General features: G+C 41.0%; 1 protein-coding gene across 4 annotated transcripts in view; it reads left to right on the top strand.

The window, feature by feature from the left end:
* ELL2 (elongation factor for RNA polymerase II 2) overlaps window positions 1-18776 on the top strand; it is an 84902-nt gene that overhangs the window by 16121 nt on the left and 50005 nt on the right. For 3 of the 4 annotated variants that reach the window (XR_009452619.1, XM_059694061.1, XM_059694058.1), the window contains exon 2: window positions 6895-6942. The exons of the other annotated variant lie outside the window; for it this stretch is intronic. Coding sequence is in view for 2 of the 3 variants with exons in the window: in XM_059694061.1 (XP_059550044.1) it covers window positions 6895-6942 (48 nt within the window). In the remaining variant the exon portion in view is untranslated. The remainder of the gene's footprint in view (window positions 1-6894; window positions 6943-18776) is intronic. 4 annotated transcript variants of the gene reach the window in all.

The raw sequence follows: 18776 nt of genomic DNA on the forward strand, positions 1-18776 counted from the left end.
CCTTTATCAGGTTATTGAAGCATTTGTCAAAAGTAGTTTCCCTAGCCAGTTCCAGTTTGCATTGTTTCTTGGCTGGATGCAGATACCTGATCACAATTTTACTTAGATTATAAATTGACTACTATTCAGTTAAACCCTAGAGTACTTGATTTTTAAAAGAGCTGTTTGGTGTCACTATTTAATTGAAGCTAAAAAATCAAAAGTTGAAGCCCTATTGAAATTTATTTGTAATGGGAATGTACTTAGTGAGTTAAACATTATTTTAAAACATGCCATATCATATCTGGCCACCTATATTTACATGATCATTTAAAAAATGTACAGTGAATTCAGGTTATGTTTGTGCAGTTAGGCTTAAAAACATTTAGATTAAAAATTAACTGCTTGAATCATTTGCTTTTTGACTCTTAGAACTTATTCCTGGTAGCTATCCCATTAATACACTGGTCGGATGCATAAGTGGCATAGAGTTCTAGCTGCCTTTTGCATTTTTTAAAATCTAAAATTGGGGTTAAAATCAATAAAACATTTGAGATTCTCTTATGCATTTTTCTTTTCTAGGTTGTCAGATATCTTAAGAGAGTGTTTTTAGTAACAGTAATCTTAGTTTTACAGTTTGGATAAGCACACAACTATTTTAATTTTTTTCATAAATGAAAAATGCTAGCACAAATATTTATTATACATGGTCCTTATAGCAAAAAAAAAAAACCCTATTATTTTTATTATTTTTTTAATCCTCACTTTTTCCCATTAATTTTTAGAGACAGTGTAGAAGAGAGGGAGGAGGGTGGGAGAGGGGGGAGAGAGAGAGAGAAACAAATATCCACGTGAGAGACACATCAATTGGTTGCCTTCCCCATGCACCCTGATCAGAGCCAGGGATTGAACTGAAACTGAGGTATGTGTCCTTGACTGGGAATTGAACCAGAGGCCCTTCAATCCTCTGGCCAATCCTCTAACCATTGAGCCAAACTGGCCAGGACCAAAACCTATTTTTTAATAAGAAACTGAACTTTGGAAATTGTAGTGGTTTTATGAAATTCATTTTCTTTGGGAACAAAATGCCAGAATAACTGAATGAGCATACGGGCTTTTAAATACTCAGCACTATGAGATAACTGGCTATAGAGACAAGAAAAAGAAAGGGATTCAGGTGGCTGGATTTGAGGTCCAGCTCTGCTAATCATTAGTTTGATGACCCTAAGCAACACACTTTACCTGCTGGAGACTCATTTATCTCCTCCTCTGAAATGGGGAATAATGATACCTTCTTACCACCCAGATTTGGTTTTAGAGGGCTCATTTGAGACAATGGGTACAAAAATGCTCTGTGCATTACAAAACTATATAAACAGAACTATCATTTTTGTTGAGGAATCATCAATACAAATAGAACAATAAGCATATCAGGAGGTTAGGTTCTAAATTCAGTGATAAGGCAAAAAAAAACAACTGGATAAAGTCAAAATTACTCTTAAAAGTTTCTAAATTGATGTAAAGCATAGTTGTATTGTTTTGTCTATACAACCCTGAATAGTAATCTGTAAGGTACACAAGTATATAGTGTATACCACATATTTAAAGACAACATGGCCAAATAATTTTATATTATTTTTTTAGCTGAGCATAATGCAGAATGAATACTTGTAAGCTAAATATGTGTTAGATTCCTCTCTTTCCATTATAACTAGGAGTAAGACAATCTATGAAAAAATATATCCCCAACGTAGTAGAATTGTAAACACAGGCATCTGGAAAAACAACAGCTAACAGGAGTTAATTCAAAGTGGGTATAGGTCAGAATTAGCAAAATGGTGGCAGCATTGTTTTTTTTTTGGCCTGAAAAAAAATTTAACTTTTAAAAATTTGAATCCTTTCTAGGTTGGGCATTTATTCTTCAGGTGTTCACTCCTTATTGCTTTACACGCTGTCTCACATTTACCTGCCTTATGTTATTAAACACATTAAGTCTTCCATTCCTGATGTATCCAAAGGAAGGCCTAGGTGAGGAAATTAATCTTAAACTTAAATGTTAAGTGAGTGATTAACATGGACTGGCAAAATGTGTTTGGGAAGGTATGCCAGGTTGAAGGAACAGGAAGAAGGTAGAATAATAGAAAAGAAAATGTTCACAAAACAAACAGACAAAAAGGTTAGCATGGCTGAACCACAGTTTAAGTGTAGTATGAAATTGGTTGATCCTGTAGATGGCGGCAGGTCTGTTTTCTATGTGGAGGAGTTTGCTTTGCCTTGATGGAACCCATTGCAGGCTGTGACACATGCTGAGAGTGGTGTCTGAGAGAGCTTCTGCTAGCTATTTGAATTTGGAAGGAATTGAACGTAGGGAGGAAGGCCTTTATCTAGATCAGCAGTTCTCAACCTGTGGGTCACGACCATTGGAAAACACATACAGCATATCAGATATTTACATTACGATTCATAACAGTAGCAAAATTACAGTTATGAAGTAGCAACGAAAATAATTTTATGGTTGGGGGTCACCACAACATGAGGAACTGTATTAAAGGGTCGCGGCATTAGGAAGGTTGAGAACCACTGATCTAGATCAAGGGTAGGAAACGTCCGGCTCCTTGAAATCATTTGGTCTGGTCCTACCTAGGCATTAGGGGTGAGTTAATTAAATATTTGACCAAATATAGCAGGCTAATTTTTAAGTTGGTAATTTTGCATGGCCTGCGAATGATATTATAAATATCCAAATGGCCCTTGACAGAAAAAAGGTTCACCACCCCTGATCTAAGTACTTGGTGATAAGGGCTTGAAACAGACAGAGGCTTCCAAACGTGAGACTAAGCTTAATTTGAGGAAGTTTGGAGCTAACTGGCCAGAGATGATGATTGGGACCTCTGGAGCCACCTTCACTTCATTTTTCTTTGGTGCCTGGTAGTCAAGCTTTTAGCACATTTTATCTTTCTTCCATCGGAATGCTTGTTCCAGATGAAGTAATACTAACTTAGGCCTTTCTCACCAGAGTATCTCCAAATAAAGAATCCCCTGGAGCTAATCCTTTATCCTAGCCCCAATCCGTCCATCTCCATCTTTCGTACACATGACTGAAGGGACTACTTTCCCTGAAACACTTCTTTCAGAAACTCCCTCTCTTGTTCCTAAACTTAGATGAGTCTCCAATTAGTTGTCAGGTCTAAGGCCCTGCCTGAGAGGGTAATGGGAAGGATTAGGGTGGGGTTATTTCACAGGGTGATAAATCTTTTGAAATCCCAGAGGTCTGAAATTTAAATTACTCATTGTCCTATTTATTCTGTAGTGGATAAAAGCAAAACTGAAGACAAATTTTCAACCCAAGGAAAGATTAGACAGGGATTTCCAGGTCCAATTCTTACCCTTTGTGTAGTGTTTCAAGTATGAAAGAACTCTACACAGAGAGACATTTGTCCTTTGCCCACATAGTATTCATTCCTGTCTCCTTGCTTTTCTGTTCAGGCAGAGCACTTCTCCCTGGAGTTAGTATTTTCTAAATTGCTACCCAAGATCCACCCTTTCCACAAGATCTTTGGCTTTTCTAGTATATCTTATAACCTATAATCTTCTTACCTTTTTGAGAGTCCTTACTACACCTCCTGGTAGTACTTAGCCTAGTATTTAATCATTCTCTAATATTCCCTAACTAAAATGTGAACTGTCTGGCATGAAGGAATAGGCCCCCACACTCTTGAATTTCCCATAGCAGATGTGTGTGGAACACCAGGTAGTAGAAGAAATGCAGCATGACAAAATAGGAGGATTGAGTCCTGAGTTCTGGTCCCAGCTTAGTTAGTAATGGGACACATTGCCTAAGGGGGATGGGCATCCTATCGAATAAAAAGGAAATATGCAAATTGACCATCACTCCAATACACAAGATGGCCACCCCCATGTGGACACAAGATGGCCGGCAGGGGAGAGCAGTTGTGGGTATTCAGGCCAGCAGGGTAGGGCAGTTGGGAGGGACAAGGCTTGCAGGGGAGGGCAGTTGGGGGGGGGGGGACCAGGCTGGCAGGGGAGGGCAGTTGGGGGTGACCAGGCCAGCAGGGGAGGGCAGTTGGGGGTGACCAGGCCAGCAGGGGAGGGCAGTTGGAGGTGACCAGGCCAGCAGGGGAGGGCAGTTAGAGGCAATCAGGCTGGCAGGGGAGCAATTAGGCGTCAATCAGGCTGGCTGAGGAATAGTTAGGGAGTGATCAAGCTGGCAGGCAGAAGCTTTTAGGGGCAATCAGGCAGGCAGGCAGGCGAGCGGTTGGGAGCCAGCAGTCCTGGATTGTGAAAGGAATGTCTGACTGCCCATTTAGGCCCCATCCCGGTGGGAGAGGGTGCAGGCTGGGCTGAGGGACACACACCACCACCTCCCCCCCCCCCCGCATGAATTTCGTGCACTGGGCCTCTAGTTAACTATATTATCCCTGGATCAGAATTATGTGATTCTAGTCGCCTACAATTGACTGATAGAATATGGTGGGGGTGAAGAGAGAGAAGACTATAAATTTAAGGTTGTGATCCCGGAGAACTAAAAAGATAGAAGTACCCTTGATAAAAAAGTGGGAAAGAGGTGCCAACTTGGGGGGTTGAAGTGGGGTGGTTTAGTGTTTGCCAGTTTTGCTGTCATTGAGTAAGGGAGGAAAATGTAACCAGCCTCAGAAATGTTCAATGTTTGTGATTTGAAAGGAGAGCCAGGAGGTAGGACTGATGGAAATATTGTGAAAATTTGAGCCTAGACCTGTGTTACCCAAATTGTAGGGCAACTTCTACAGAAGAAAGACTTCTTTAGGCTTCTCCAGGCTTATTGCTATTAGTTCAGGAAGAAGGTTAGGTCTGAAAGGTAGGTTTGGGTAGGGTTTTCTTTCTCTAAGGAAATTCTAGCATTAATCTATAATTTGTATATTCATAAAAGACTATGACTTAGAAGGAATCACTATTAAAAATCATTTTACAATTTCAATCATTATTTTTTTATCTTCCCTTTAAAAAAACAAACAAAAAAAAACAACCCACTTCTCACACACTAAAAAATGAATTTGTTACAAGTATTACTTTGAGCCTGCTGATAAGTCTAGAGTTTAGTGATCATTTTAAGGTAGTAAAACAATGATAATAGTATCTATTATAATGTTTTTTTTCCAAGATGTTTATCCATTTATCCTATATAATAAAAGGCTAATATGCAAATTGTTCCCATGGGTGGGAGTTCGACTGACCAGGAGTTAGATGTGCGCTAACCACCAGGTGGCAGCGTGGAACATGGCAGGCATCGGCAATGCGGTGCTGGCAGGTGGCAGTGGAGGCACTGCTGGACCCAATGGGCCCCGCTAAGAGTGGGACCGCAGCGGGATGGTGGAGCAGGTGAGTGGGCGGAGCCAGGCCAAGGTGGGTGCGAGTGGAGGCCCTAATTGGCCCACTGGTCACCCCACAGACAGCGATCGGTAACCGCGATGGGGAGGCGGAGCTGGAAAGCGGACAGCACCAGGCCAAGGCAGGTGTGAGCGGGGACCCTGATTGCCCTGCCGGTCGCCCCACAGATCAGCCTTGATCACCGGCCAGGCCTAGGGACCCTCCCTATGCACAAATTTTGTGCACCAGGCTTCTAGTATAAAATAATAATAGAATGGTTAATGCTACCATGTACTTTTATATTTAAATAATCTATCTTTTAAGAAGTACTCATCCTTTCATCTAACTCTTTAGTTTATTATAATACTGATTAATAAACTTTTAAATCTGCAGGTAATGTGCAGTAGTTGAAGGGAGGGGCACATGGGTGCCTGGCTCTATTTTTATTGGAGATCAAGATGAAACCAGAAACCACTGTTTCTGTTTTTGTGTATTGTATTTGGATATAAGGATATGAGGAATAGTTTACAGGTTGATATGTTATTATTAAAAGTTACTCATATCTGATTTCCTTGTGAATTTCTGTTAACAATTTAGAAAAGCATTCCCATAAAAACCATTCTGGTGACTGTAGATATAGGATATCATGCCTGAGACTATGGTAGATATTTATAATTACAGCTTTTCTTAAAATATTAAAGCTATGAGAATTCATTACAAAACAAAATATTGTTGTAGAAATTATAATATTCTCCTAGTGAGCATCTTGTGAGAAAATTGGTAACCTGTTTGACCCTTAATTAGAAACTAATCTCTGGTAAAATGTGAGGAAATAGAAACAATCATTCAATCTCAAATACTTCAATTTTATATTTCTTTTAATTTTTAAGTATTTTTTTAAATTTTATATTTCTAATGTTCTATTAGGGTTTTGGAAAATTCCTCCAAATATCTTTCCTATCTCCACCACTTTTAAAAACATATGAAGAGCCCTAGTCACTTTGGCTCAGTGGATAGAGCGTTGGCCTGCAGACTGAAATGTTTCGGGTTCTATTCTGGTCATGGGCACATGCCTGGGGTTGCAGGCTTGATCCCCAGTAGAGGGCATACAGAAGGGAGCCAATCAGTGATTCTCTCTCATCATTGATATTTCTATCTCTCTCTCCCTCTCCCTTCCTCTCTGAAATCAATAAAAATATATTTTAAAAAGTATGAAGAAACTAAGCCAGAGTATGATTTTTCAATGTACTAGTAAAATTGAATTTGTATACTAATCATATTTTTACCAAATTGTATCAGTCATTTAAAACAACCTGATCAGCTATACTGCCAAAAGATACCTTTGGTTGTGTTATTCAGAGAAATGTCAATAGTGTGCTACTGTTCATCAATGCATCTTAATAAAATGACGTGTAAACCTAAGTACATGATGAAAAGGTATTTTCACAGACTATACCACTGACCAAATGCACAGATTTGAAGTTTAAACGTTTAATTCTGTGTCACAGCAGTCAAGTTTGACCTGTTTGTTTCTTATGTTTCTTTTAACAGAACTTAATTCCTTTTCGACCTTCAATTCAGTTCCAAGGGCTCCAAGGGGTGAGTACTCATTGATTTAGCAAGAAAAGCTATTATTTTCATACATTGTTTTACCTAAGTCTTAAAATTTGTTTTCACCTGTGCCTCTTAATGTACTGATATTTTATGAACTTTGTGACTAAATGTAAATTTCTGACACCTTTACAACACTTGAATTATCTTCTTTTTAGTTAAAAAATAGTTAAGATATACTTATTGAGTAGATTTTTGCAAATCATGGGTAATTGCATTTTTTTAACCATTTTATTGCAATGTAACATATTCAAAGTATAATGAGAATGTCTTGTTTACCACAATCCTATATAATAAAGAGGTAATATGCAAATTGACCATCACTCCAACACACAAGATGGCCGCCCCCATGTGGTCAAAGATGGCCACCATAAGATGGCCAGCAGGGGAGGACAGTAGGGAGGGGCCAGGCCTGCAGGGAGAGCAGATGGGGGGTACCAGGCCTGCAGGGAGGGAAGTTGGGGGGAACCAGGCCTGTAGGGGAGGGCAGTTGGGGGGGACCAGGCCTGTAGGGGAGGGCAGTTGGGGAACCAGGCCTGCAGGGGAGGGCAGTTAGGGGCAACCAGGCCAGCAGGGAGGGCAGTTGGGGGTGACCAGGCCAGCAGGGAGGGCAGTTGGGGGTGACCAGGCCAGCAGGGGAGGGCAGTTGGGGGTGACCAGGCTGGCAGGGGAGGGCAGTTAGGGGTGACCGGGCTGGCAAGGGAGGACAGTTAGGGGAAAGCAGGCCTGCAGGGAGGGCAGTTGGGGGTGACCAGGCCAGCAAGGGAGCAGTTAGGCGTCAATCAGGCTGGCAGGGGAGTGGTTAGGGGGTGATCAGGCTGGCAGGCAGAAGCAGTTAGGGGCAATCAGGCAGGCAGGCAGGCAGGCAGGCGAGCAGTTGGGAGCCAGCAGTCCTGGATTGTAAGCGGGGTCCCAGATTGGAGAGGGTGCAGGCTGAGCTAAGGGACAACCCCCACCCCATGCACGAATTTCGTGCACCGGGCCTCTAATTAAGTTATAAAGAGTTATTAATTTCAGGCAAATTCTGATTATGTGATATTGTTTTTATTAACAACTATTCTAATTTCTTTGATTGTACATACTAGGAAATTAAATGTATAGATAGAAAATTGAGTTTTTCCAGTACACAGAATAAACAACGAGTTCTATTTTATTGCACATTTAAAAACATAATAAATGATAACTCCTAATAAAATGCACCTATGAATTTTCTGTTTATAATAGATGATAGACCTTACAGTACTGTCAGTATTATTTATTACTATTACTATTTAATATTAAATAAATAGACACAGTCATTCCTTCATCTAAATTAACATGCATTTCTGAATTTGTCTCTGTATAGTATAGTATGGAGAGTTGGAATATCTGTAAATAGAGTTAGCCTATAGAGAAAAGGCAAGTTGGGGAGGCGGGGAGATTATATTTCTGCTTACTATAAATCTACATACTTACGACTTTTATCATGTCACAAAATGCAAAGTTTAATGTAAATAAATCCAATCTTTCTAAACTTTATAAGTTGAAAACATTTCAAGAGTCGAGATTAGTTATATCATTCAACACCAAGTAAGAGTACTTTTAAATTTTGTGTAATGCTAACTTGAAAGAGATGTTTGTGTGTAGATGTCAGAGCTTTTCATGATAGCTTTATAAGAACATCCTTTTTTTTTTTTTCTCCCAAGTTACCAAGTGTTCATGAATGGGATTGTAATTGGAACAAGGTTCTCCTGAATTTTGTTTTATAGTTTCTTAGGTAGTCTTTAGCACATGCTGATTCTGTTTCTTTTGTTTGTTTGTTTTGTTTTTTTGAGGTGTTCATTTCAGTTGTTTACTTAAGGCTTCTTAAAAATTTCTGGAAATTTTTAATGGTATTAATTATATCTTAAGAGATGTTCCAGAGGCAGGCCTGGGTCCATGTACCCTGGAGGGCTCTACAGAAACAGTAAAGGGTTATGTTGACACAAGAAACACCCAGACCTGCAAGAATTTTTATGAGTTTAATTGAGCCAAACTGAGGACACTTGCCAGGAAGCAAAATCTCAATGGATTGAGAAAATGCTCCGGAAAAATGGCAGGTTTTTGTTTTGTTTTGTTGTGTGTGTGTTTTTTAGTGTATGTTTATTAAACCTGGGGTCAGTGAAGGGTTTAGGATAGAAGAAGCAACTGGTGAGAGCCTAGGTGGGGCTGCTTGGCTCACTGGGAAGTCAGAGGAAAGTGGGCCTTGGAGACAGGTTTAGTGGGTTAGCCCAGGACAAGCTGCCACTGCCCTTTGCTCCCCTGATTGTAAGTCTTGTAGGTACCCTTAGAGTTTAGGAGATACACACCTGAGAGGGAAGAAAGGCATGGGCATGCTCCCAGGAGGGAGAGCACATCTAGCTTTAGCACTTATTGTATACATCGGATTCAAAGGGGGAGATGTAGATGGGTTACATGAAATTTGCTGGTGATTAGGGAGACTAGAGAAAACAAAGCAGGAAATCTCTGGGTTTGGATAAAAAGTAAAAGGAATGGACATACACTTCTTTTGCATAGGTGGATATAGGATAGTTAACAATTAACACAATAACAATAACAACAATAACAATAACAATAACAATAACAATAACAATAACAATAACAATAACAATGAGGGGCTCTGTAGTCTTCTGCTCTGGTGGGAAATAGTGCCCTGAAGGATTTGGTAAAAGGAAATTAACCCTGATTTTCCAAAGGTATGTTATCCTAGATGCAAAAAGATAATAACAGACAGGCTCATTTAAGGTAAAGATTGACCTTTGTCAAGGAAGATGCTGGCCTAGATCACGACTACTCACCATGACTTGCTTTTATATGGAAAATTTCAGACCAACTTATGTGATTACTTTAGGTCTCAGAATTTATAAGGCCTACTATACAGGCCTTCCCTGAGCTTGTCAAGGAGGAGAGGGCAAGACCCTCACTAGCAGCTGCCACTTTGGGTCTGCTTCTCCCTTAAGTCTCTCTCCCAGTTAGAACATGGATGCCAGGGCAATGCAAGTGAATAACATTTTCTTAGGGAACACCAGTTTGGATTGAATAATGATGAACCAATATGTGCAGGCTTTCAAACTCTTGATTCATGCAGACATATGTAGCTTTTATCAGTCTTAAGGAATATAGTTTTCCTACCAATTGCTCTCAGGCTGTAGGCATCATTGCAAAGCAGGCAGTTTATATTTGAAACCTTGTACATCCTTTTCTGAATTCGACTACTTCCCCCAAGCTTGTCTGTCTCAGCTTCCCCAGTTTATCTATGCAAGCTCCATTCTATCTCCCTATTCCATCCTCACCTGAGTATAATTCATGATAAAAGTAATTTGGACATAAATGACTGATAGGTTTAAATTTTAATAGGTATTTTAATTTTAGCAGATAAGCTTTTTAACTCAAATGAATAGTTATTGGATTTCATAGAGTAGAAGATAGAGGGGTGAAAGAGGAGGAAGTTGCAGACTGACAACTGTGGGATATGTGGCCCAACCTTGCTTATTCTGGGTTCTGTCTCCTTGTCCCCTCCACCCCAACTGCTGTCCACTTTTTATTCTAACTGGGAACAAAATATATGGACTCAGCATTGTTTCATAGCCTGCAGCTGCATTCCATCTGCCCCTCCCCCCTTCTCTTTGCCTAGCTCTCACCAGCCTTTTGGGACTTAGAGAAAACAAAGAGTCATTACGGGGGAGAGAGTGGGTTGGCACTGCCCACAGGGAATACACAGGGCCACAAATGTGAGGGTCTCTGTACAGTGCTCCTCTGTTTGTCTAGAGAGGCATGGTAATTTAACATTGCCTATGCTGATTGCTCTAGAAACTCTTAAGATATACACTTACAGTTTTCCTACGTGGAAAATGTTTAGGACTTCAAGTGGAAGGTTTAAATTTAGGTTCCCACAAAAGATACTTTTCCTTAATGAGAAATTTTAGTTCTCTTTTACTACAGTGTTTCAGAAACTTTGAAAAATGTTTCTAGAAAGGATTTAGCAAATCAAACAAATTTACAGTTTTTACATCAAACATGTTTGAAAATATACAACTATCATGATAATGTCATATGTAGGCATATTTGAAGCATAACCGAAGCATTGTTAAAATATCATTTTAAAAGTGAACATTTACTGTTAAAAATATATCTTGATGCTGAGCACTGCATGGTTATATTGTTCCTTGTTACCAATGTAGGATTTCCCCCCCTCAGTAGAGTCTTTAGAAGGTCAGAATTTGAGTTTTGGCAGGTTAGCTTTTAAGCATGTTTACTTTTATGCCTGAATATGTTCTCTGAGGTTGAAATTTTCTTCTAAAAAAAGGCAGAGTGGAACATTAAACAAAGTATAGCAATATACTGTTACAGAGTAAAAATTCTGAGAATCATTGATTACCTGGATTTTTATCATCACAACTGGGCAGCAACTTTTATAGCATAAAAAATGTAAATTGTATCTTTCACAATTCATCTCCCCCCTTTCCTTTAGCAGGGGTGAGGAACGTCGAGGTGGGGAAATCATTTGGTCTAGCCCTGCCAAGGCATTAGGAGTGAGTTAATTAAATGTTTGAACAAATATAGCAGGCTACTTTTTAAGTTGATAATTTTGTATGGCCCTCGAATGATGTTATAAATACCCTTGGCAGAAAAAAGGTTCCCCACCCCTGCTTTAGAGGAAGAGGGTGCTCAGGAAATTGAATGGTCATTGAAGGCATTTTATGGATTCAGAAAGAGGAGGAAATATCTGTAGGAGTAGTTGTGATTTCTAAACTTGTGATTATCAGGAGCTACATAAATCAGCTACAAATGTCTTATTGACTTCCCTGAAGAGTATGAGTCAACTAATTATCCTCACAGTTTTAATCCATACCTATGATGCTCACTAACTAAAGTAGACCCATTTCAATTGAACAGAAAAAGTGGTAAGATTCACGTGGGCTACAATATTGAGGTGTTCAGGTTACAACATTCAGAGGAAAATGCTGCATCTTTATTGTCCGGTAAATTTTATACAAATCAGAATAGTTTTGTCTCTTATATTTTAACGGAAATATACTGAAATTGTGGCAGGTGGAAATTTTCTCAAAAAGTGTGTCTCAGTGCAGTTTTAAGAACTAAAACCTGTATTTTTTTGTTTGTTGAACATTTCTTGTCTAAAAACACAGATATGGGGGCAGACCTGTAACTACACTGTAGGTCTCCACATTACCAGGGGAAAGTTCTCCTTGCTATTATTGCAAAGTTTTAAAAGGAGAAGCAAATTAAGTCAGTGTTTTAAAGTAACGGCAGTTGTAACTGATGAAGTTATCTATTAACATAATTATTTTTCCCAATAAACTGTCATCAGTGGATGTGCTAATAGTTTTATTGTTCTGCTTGTTTCTTATTTTAGGACACATTCTTTTAGCCCAGGGGTGGGCAAATTTTTTGACTCCAGGGCCACAATGGGTTCTTAAACTGGACCGGAGGGCCGAAACAAAAGCATGGATGGAGTGTTTGTGTGAACTAATATAAATTCAAAGTAAACATCATTACATAAAAGGGTACGGTTGTGTTTTTTTTTTAGTTTTATTCATTTCAACCTGGCCGGATCTGGCCCGCGGGCAGTAGTTTGCCCACGGCTGTTTTAGCCCCTGTAGTTCCACATACTCTGCTAAGTGTTTAGTGTGCAAAGATACAGGGGTGGGTAAAACATAGGCTCCGCCCTCAGGGCACTCCTTCTGACAAACATACAGACTAATACTCAGAAAAGAATAATAATGTAGAGCATATCCAGAACCCTCCACTGGGGACTTCTATAGAAATAGGGGACTGTCAGGAACAAGGCTTATGTATATATTTCTGATTGATATGAATCAGCATTTTAAACAAAGGTTTCAGTAGATGCAAAATACTATATCCTGGCATAGGTATGTAAAATTCCTATGGGCCTATTAAAATCCATGCGCACACATACACAAAAAGATAGATCTGTGGTATGTTTGTAATTTGGACAAAATCTGAAATGGCAACGTTTTTTGCAGAAAATAAAGGCCACATCCTCTGGTGTGCTGCAGCCTTGCAGAGTGGACTTGCCTGCTGCCTCAGGGACTCAGGTGTGCAGGGAATGATTGCCACAGGACATTGAGAAACAGTGTTAACTTTGTCACAGCAAATGGGATCCCAAAATCCTATATTAACTCAGTATTTGCTATGAGAATGTTGTTCTAAATTCTTTCTAATTTAATTGCTTACTTCAGACTCAGCAATCCCAGAGGCTTTAAAAAACAGAAGTTAGGTTTGCATACATAATTTAGAAATTACTTGTAAGAAAAGGACTGAAAATAGAATATATATATATATATAAATAAAATAGAGGAATATGCAAATTGTCTGTTATAGCATCACGTTACAACTGGATCAGCAGGCTGTGTCCCTGTTCTCTGCTCAGGCAGCTGCAAGGCCCGGGGTAGGATAGGTTATGATAGGAGGGCATAAGAAAGGAGAGGGAGAGGAAGGCAGGCCTACATGACATGCTGAGAGGAGAAACAGAAATATAGAAAGGGAACAAGAAAAAGATGCAGGAATGGAAAAGGGAAGGAAACACGGGGCTGCACAGGGGAGTGGGTCGCAACTGTGGGAGGCGCCCTGCCCAGACGCGGGAGGAGAGCGGTGGCCCCCGAGGCGGGCCATTGGCGGGGAGGCACCCGCAGGTCTGGGACGGGAGTGGTGGATGGTCCGAGGCCTTCTGGGCAGAGGCGCTCCTGCTTTGTGGCAGCAGCGCCCCGGCCATGTGGGCCTCGGCCACCCTCGCTGGGCTGGGCATCCCAGGCAGGGAATGGGAGCAGGACAGTGGCGGGGAAGCTGGGGAAGGGGAAATGGCGAACACCTGGCTGGGGCTGAGCCCTGGGCTGGGGGTTAACGCCCCCACCCCCAACAGAAGCTTTAAGAAGGGAAAGAGGGAGGGAAGAACCTTATAAAGGAGTCAGTAGAGAGCAGAGTTAAAGAAGGAAAGAGGCTGTATGAGTGAACTGTAAGAGCTATAATGAAAATCAAGTATAGTTGTGTAATAGGGACAGATTTTAAAAGTAGGAATCAGAAAAGAAAAAAGATAAATGATAGTGACTAATTAGGCAGGTAGATAGATAGATATTAAAACAGTGGAAGTAAGTAGAGAAGAATGTATGGGAAAGGTAGGATAAGAGAGAAAGAGGGAGGGAAGAAAAGTTTTAAAGGGGAGCTGGTAGAGCTTAAAAGGAGAATGGGAAGAAGAAAGAAATGGGGGAGGGAGCAAAGCAGGTCCCAGGGAGGAAGTGAAGAAAAAAATTAAGGTGGGAAGGAAGGAAAAGGGGAGGGAGAAGGTTAAAGATAAAGGAAAGAAGGAATGTGGGGATGGAGGGAGGGTAGGAGAACGATGGGAAGAAGGATGATGGAACAGAAGTAGGAAATAAGGAGGAAAGAAAAGTTTATAGATGATGAGTCAGTAGGAAAAAGTATTACATAAAGGAGAGAGAAAAATTGTGTGAGAGGGAGAAGCCAGTAAGGAAGTCAAATACAATTGTGTGTAAAGCAGATAAGATTAAACTAAAAAAGTTAATAGGGGGCAACCAAGCCAGCAGGGGAGGGCAGTTAGGGGTGACCAGGCTGGCAGGGGAGGGCAGTTAGGGGGATCAGGCCAGCAGGGGAGGGAAGTTAGGGGGATCAGGCAGGCAGGCAGAGTGGTTAGGGCAGGCAGGCAGATGAGCAGTTAGGAGCCAGAGGTCCCATATTGCGAGAAGGATGTCCAACTGCCAGTTTAGCCCCGATCCCTATGGGCAGTTGGACATTCTCTGAGTGCTCCCAGATTGGAGAGGGTGCAGGTCGGGCTGAGGGACACCACCCCCCATGCATGAATTTCGTGCACCAGGCCTCTAGTTTTCTACAAGTACCAGGAGTGTCTCCTATAAAATACAGAGTCACGCACACTTTTCCAAGAATAAACAAGGAATAGCCAGCCAAACAAGTTTTAAATGTATGTCTTCCTAAAAGGCATAGTGACTTGAAGATTAATCAGCATTTAACTGTTAAATTTAAAGGCTTGAATAGTGCTATAAAATTCTTGCAGTAGAGTCATTGACGCTAAAGAACACAGGTTGGCTTTTTCTTCTCTTTTTTTTAACTTCCAAACTTAGCAAAGTGCTTCAAGTTTTGTTTTTTTAATTATTTTCCTTTGGCAGGCTGGGGAGAAGATTGGGTCTAGAAAAACTAAATTACACAGTATTTGAAATTAGTAGGCAATTTCAGCCCACCTGCAAAGGCTTCCTGAACACTATCCTTCTCTAACCTACTTGATACCTGGGAAGCAAAGATAACTTTCCACTTGAAATAGTAACAGGGATAAAAATAAATCCCCAACACTGCCATTTGTTCTTAGATGATATGCCTGCACTCTGACTGCTTTCCCTGCTGATTTTGGTTTGGCTAGCCCACTGGTTTTGCCAACAGTCGTGTTTAGTCAGTCTGCTCAAAGGTTGTTGACTAACAGCTACCTTTATACACCCTGCTCTGAATGTAATTAATACCAGAAGGATGCTAAAATTATATCCTTTTGTAACTAGTTCTGTTTTATTTTTTTAATACTAACTGGCTGACTTGTAAATAACATTTTAATATTTGCATTGAATTATAACTCTAACCACATGTTAATTTACTAAGGTATTAATACAATAGAAAATTATCTAATTGGAAATAGTTAACTTTGATATATATCAAAGGTTATATATATTATCTAGTATATATTATAATTGTATGTATAATATGTAATATATCTATACTAATAAAAGGGTAATATGCTAATTAGGGCAGACATCTTCCAACATCCATCCAGACAAAGCCATAGCGGCTATGAGGCCCGGGGCTTAGGCAGCCGTGGGCTCAGACAGCCTCCGCGGATGGCAGTGGCAGCAGCAGCGGGGTGATGGGGGCGGTGCCTTCCCCTGATCAGCCCAGTTGCCTCCTGCACAGGGAGGCCAGACTCGATGTGGGCTACAGCAGATCAAGCTTCCCAAAACATGATCAGGAACAGGAGTTGAAGGTAAAACCATCCTGCTCTGCCCTTCACCAAACTGTGGTCACTTTGGAAAGCAGCAACTGGAACTATTATTGAAATCTATAGCTGCCACAAATACCATAAATTACACTCTTAGCAGTGAGTTAAGCTGTCAATAGGACATCCCCTGAGGGCTCCCGGACTGTGAGAGGGGGCAGGCCAGGCTGAGGGACTCCCCACCCCCCAGTGCACGAATTTTTGTGTACCAGGCTTCTAGTAAATGTATAATTATACATGTATATGTAGAATCTCATATTTGGCCAAGGGAATGGTCTGACATTCTGGAAACTCATGATTTCAAACAATAATCGAATCATAGTTTGAAGTTATTGTAAATTGACCAACTTCTCTATTTTATGTTGTCATTCTCCTCTGCCCTCATCTTTCTGTATAAGAACTAGCTGCAGGGTTTCTCAAGGAGAGTAGTGAGCTAAATTCAACATCTGTGTCTTCACAACTCAGCCAGGTATCACTACAGGCAACAGTGGCATAAGGGGGACCTAGCCCACCCCCTGCCCTGAAAGAGTGCAGAATGGTGGAGGATGGGAGGGTAATTTTGTGTGTTTGTGGTACCTGGGGAAAGTGTTTCAAAGTACTCATGGACCACAGCCTCACACAGGCTCTGTGTGGGCTACAGCAGATCAAGCTTCCCAAAACATGATCAGGAACAGGAGTTGAAGGTAAAACCATCCCGCTCTGCCCTTCACCAAACTGTGGTCACTTTGGAAAGCAGCAACTGGAACTATTATTGAAATCTATAGCTGCCACAAATACCATAAATTACACTCTTAGCAGTGAGTTAAGTTTACTATCATCATTCAGTAAGCATTATGCATTCTCACTGTGTACCAGGCACCATGATAGACAATGTATAGACAAAGGTAACTGGGACCTTAAAATATCAGCTCTTGTTTCTAATTGACATCAACTGTTTGTCAATAAAATCTGCCATGATGGCTTTGCTTTCTTGTTTCCCACCTAAAACTGAAACTTATGAAGTTGAGTCACCTATGATACAGACATTGTCACTTTAATATCACTAATTTAAGCTTGGAAAATAATCTTTTAATCAGTTTATAACATCTGTGCTTCTTACAGCTAAACCAACCTTAAATTTAAACCATGAGCATTATTTAAATATCTTTTGACCTCTTACTATGTGTATGGCCCTGTCCTAGGCACACAAGATGAGCTTATAAGAGCTTTCTTATAAGGAAGTCAAATTTTAAAGCAGGAAATACAATTTAGCATAATATGTCCAAGCCCAAGATCTTATTTCAAACTATTTAACCCACACACATACACACAAAATGCTATTGATTTCAAGGTGTGTTTTATTTTTAACATTGAATGTCTTTGGAATTGGAATGCTTCTTATTATCAGTAGCATCTTAGTATTGTGTCATAGTTTGTCAGCCTTTTATATTATACAGTGGTGCATAAAACCATGAATTGTTTTACAATTGCTGGCATCTTAGATTTAATTAACCATAGTGCAGTGAAAGTAGAGTTCCTATGTTCTGCAATAAGAGTTTATCTAAATAGAGTTATCTTCAGTAGTTTTATTTCCTGACCTCCCCCACCCCCACCCCTCTTGACTAGCTTGCTTCTTACCTCAATATGTTAAATAATCTGGAGAATTTATAGGGAAGGTATATTTTTATAACCATTCTTGAATTGTGATATAAACTGCAAGGAACAAAAGTATAGAATTAAATGTTCTCAAATTTGTTTCTTTGGCTAAAAACCTTAACTTATAAAAGTAGCTTGTTTTGAAAACAAGTTTAGAAGAAAAAAGTTATTGACTTAAAGACTTCAAAAGCCCAGTCTTCCTTTGAGGCTAATGAATTTGCCCTTATTAGGCTAAGAATTTTTAAATCTCTCTAATTAGTACTATATTTAGCATATAGTACTACAGTGCTAAATATAGTACTACTAGAGGCCCGGTGCACAAAAATTTGTGCACTGGTGGTGGTGGGGGCGGGGGGGGGGGGTGTCCCTCAGCCCGGCCTGTGCCCTCTCGCAGTCTGGGACTCCTCGGGAGATAACGACCTGCTGGCTTAGGCCTGCTCCCGGGTAGCAGAGGGCAGGCCCAATCCCTAGGTGCAGCCCCTGGTTGGGCTCAGAGCAGGGTCGATTGGGGAGTTGGGGCGCCACCCTCTGTCATGCACAGAGCAGGGCGGATCAGGAGGTTGCGATGCCACCCCCAGTCATGCTCAGGGTAGGGCTGATTGGGGGGTTGGGGCACCGCCCCCTGTCACACTCAAGGCAGAGTCAATGGTGAAGTTGCGACGCCACCCCCTGTCATGCACAGAGCAGGGCCGATCAGGGGGTTGGGGCACTGCCCCATGTCATGCACAGAGCAGGGCCGATCAGGGGGTTGGGGCACTCCTCCCTGTCATGCACAGAGTAGGGCCGATAGGGGAGTTGGGGCACTACCCCCTGTCACACACAGAGCAGGGCAGATCAGGGGGTTGGGGAGCTCCCCCCATCACCCACAGAGCAGGGCGGATCAGGGGGTTGGGGCACTCCCCGCTGTCACACTCAGGGCAGGGCCGATTGGGGGGTTGTGGCTCTACCCCGTCACACACAGAGCAGAGCCCATGGGGGGGTTGGGGTGCCGCACCCTGTCACGAACAGAGCAGGGCAGATAGAATACTGGCTTATTTGTGAACACTTTTAGGAGTGTTGATACTTTTAATTACTGACACTTAGGGAATTTTCAGCTCCTGTTGTGAAATTTTGTTCACACTAA

Source organism: Myotis daubentonii, chromosome 4 (assembly GCF_963259705.1).
Source record: "Myotis daubentonii chromosome 4, mMyoDau2.1, whole genome shotgun sequence".
Lineage (NCBI taxonomy): Eukaryota > Metazoa > Chordata > Mammalia > Chiroptera > Vespertilionidae > Myotis > Myotis daubentonii.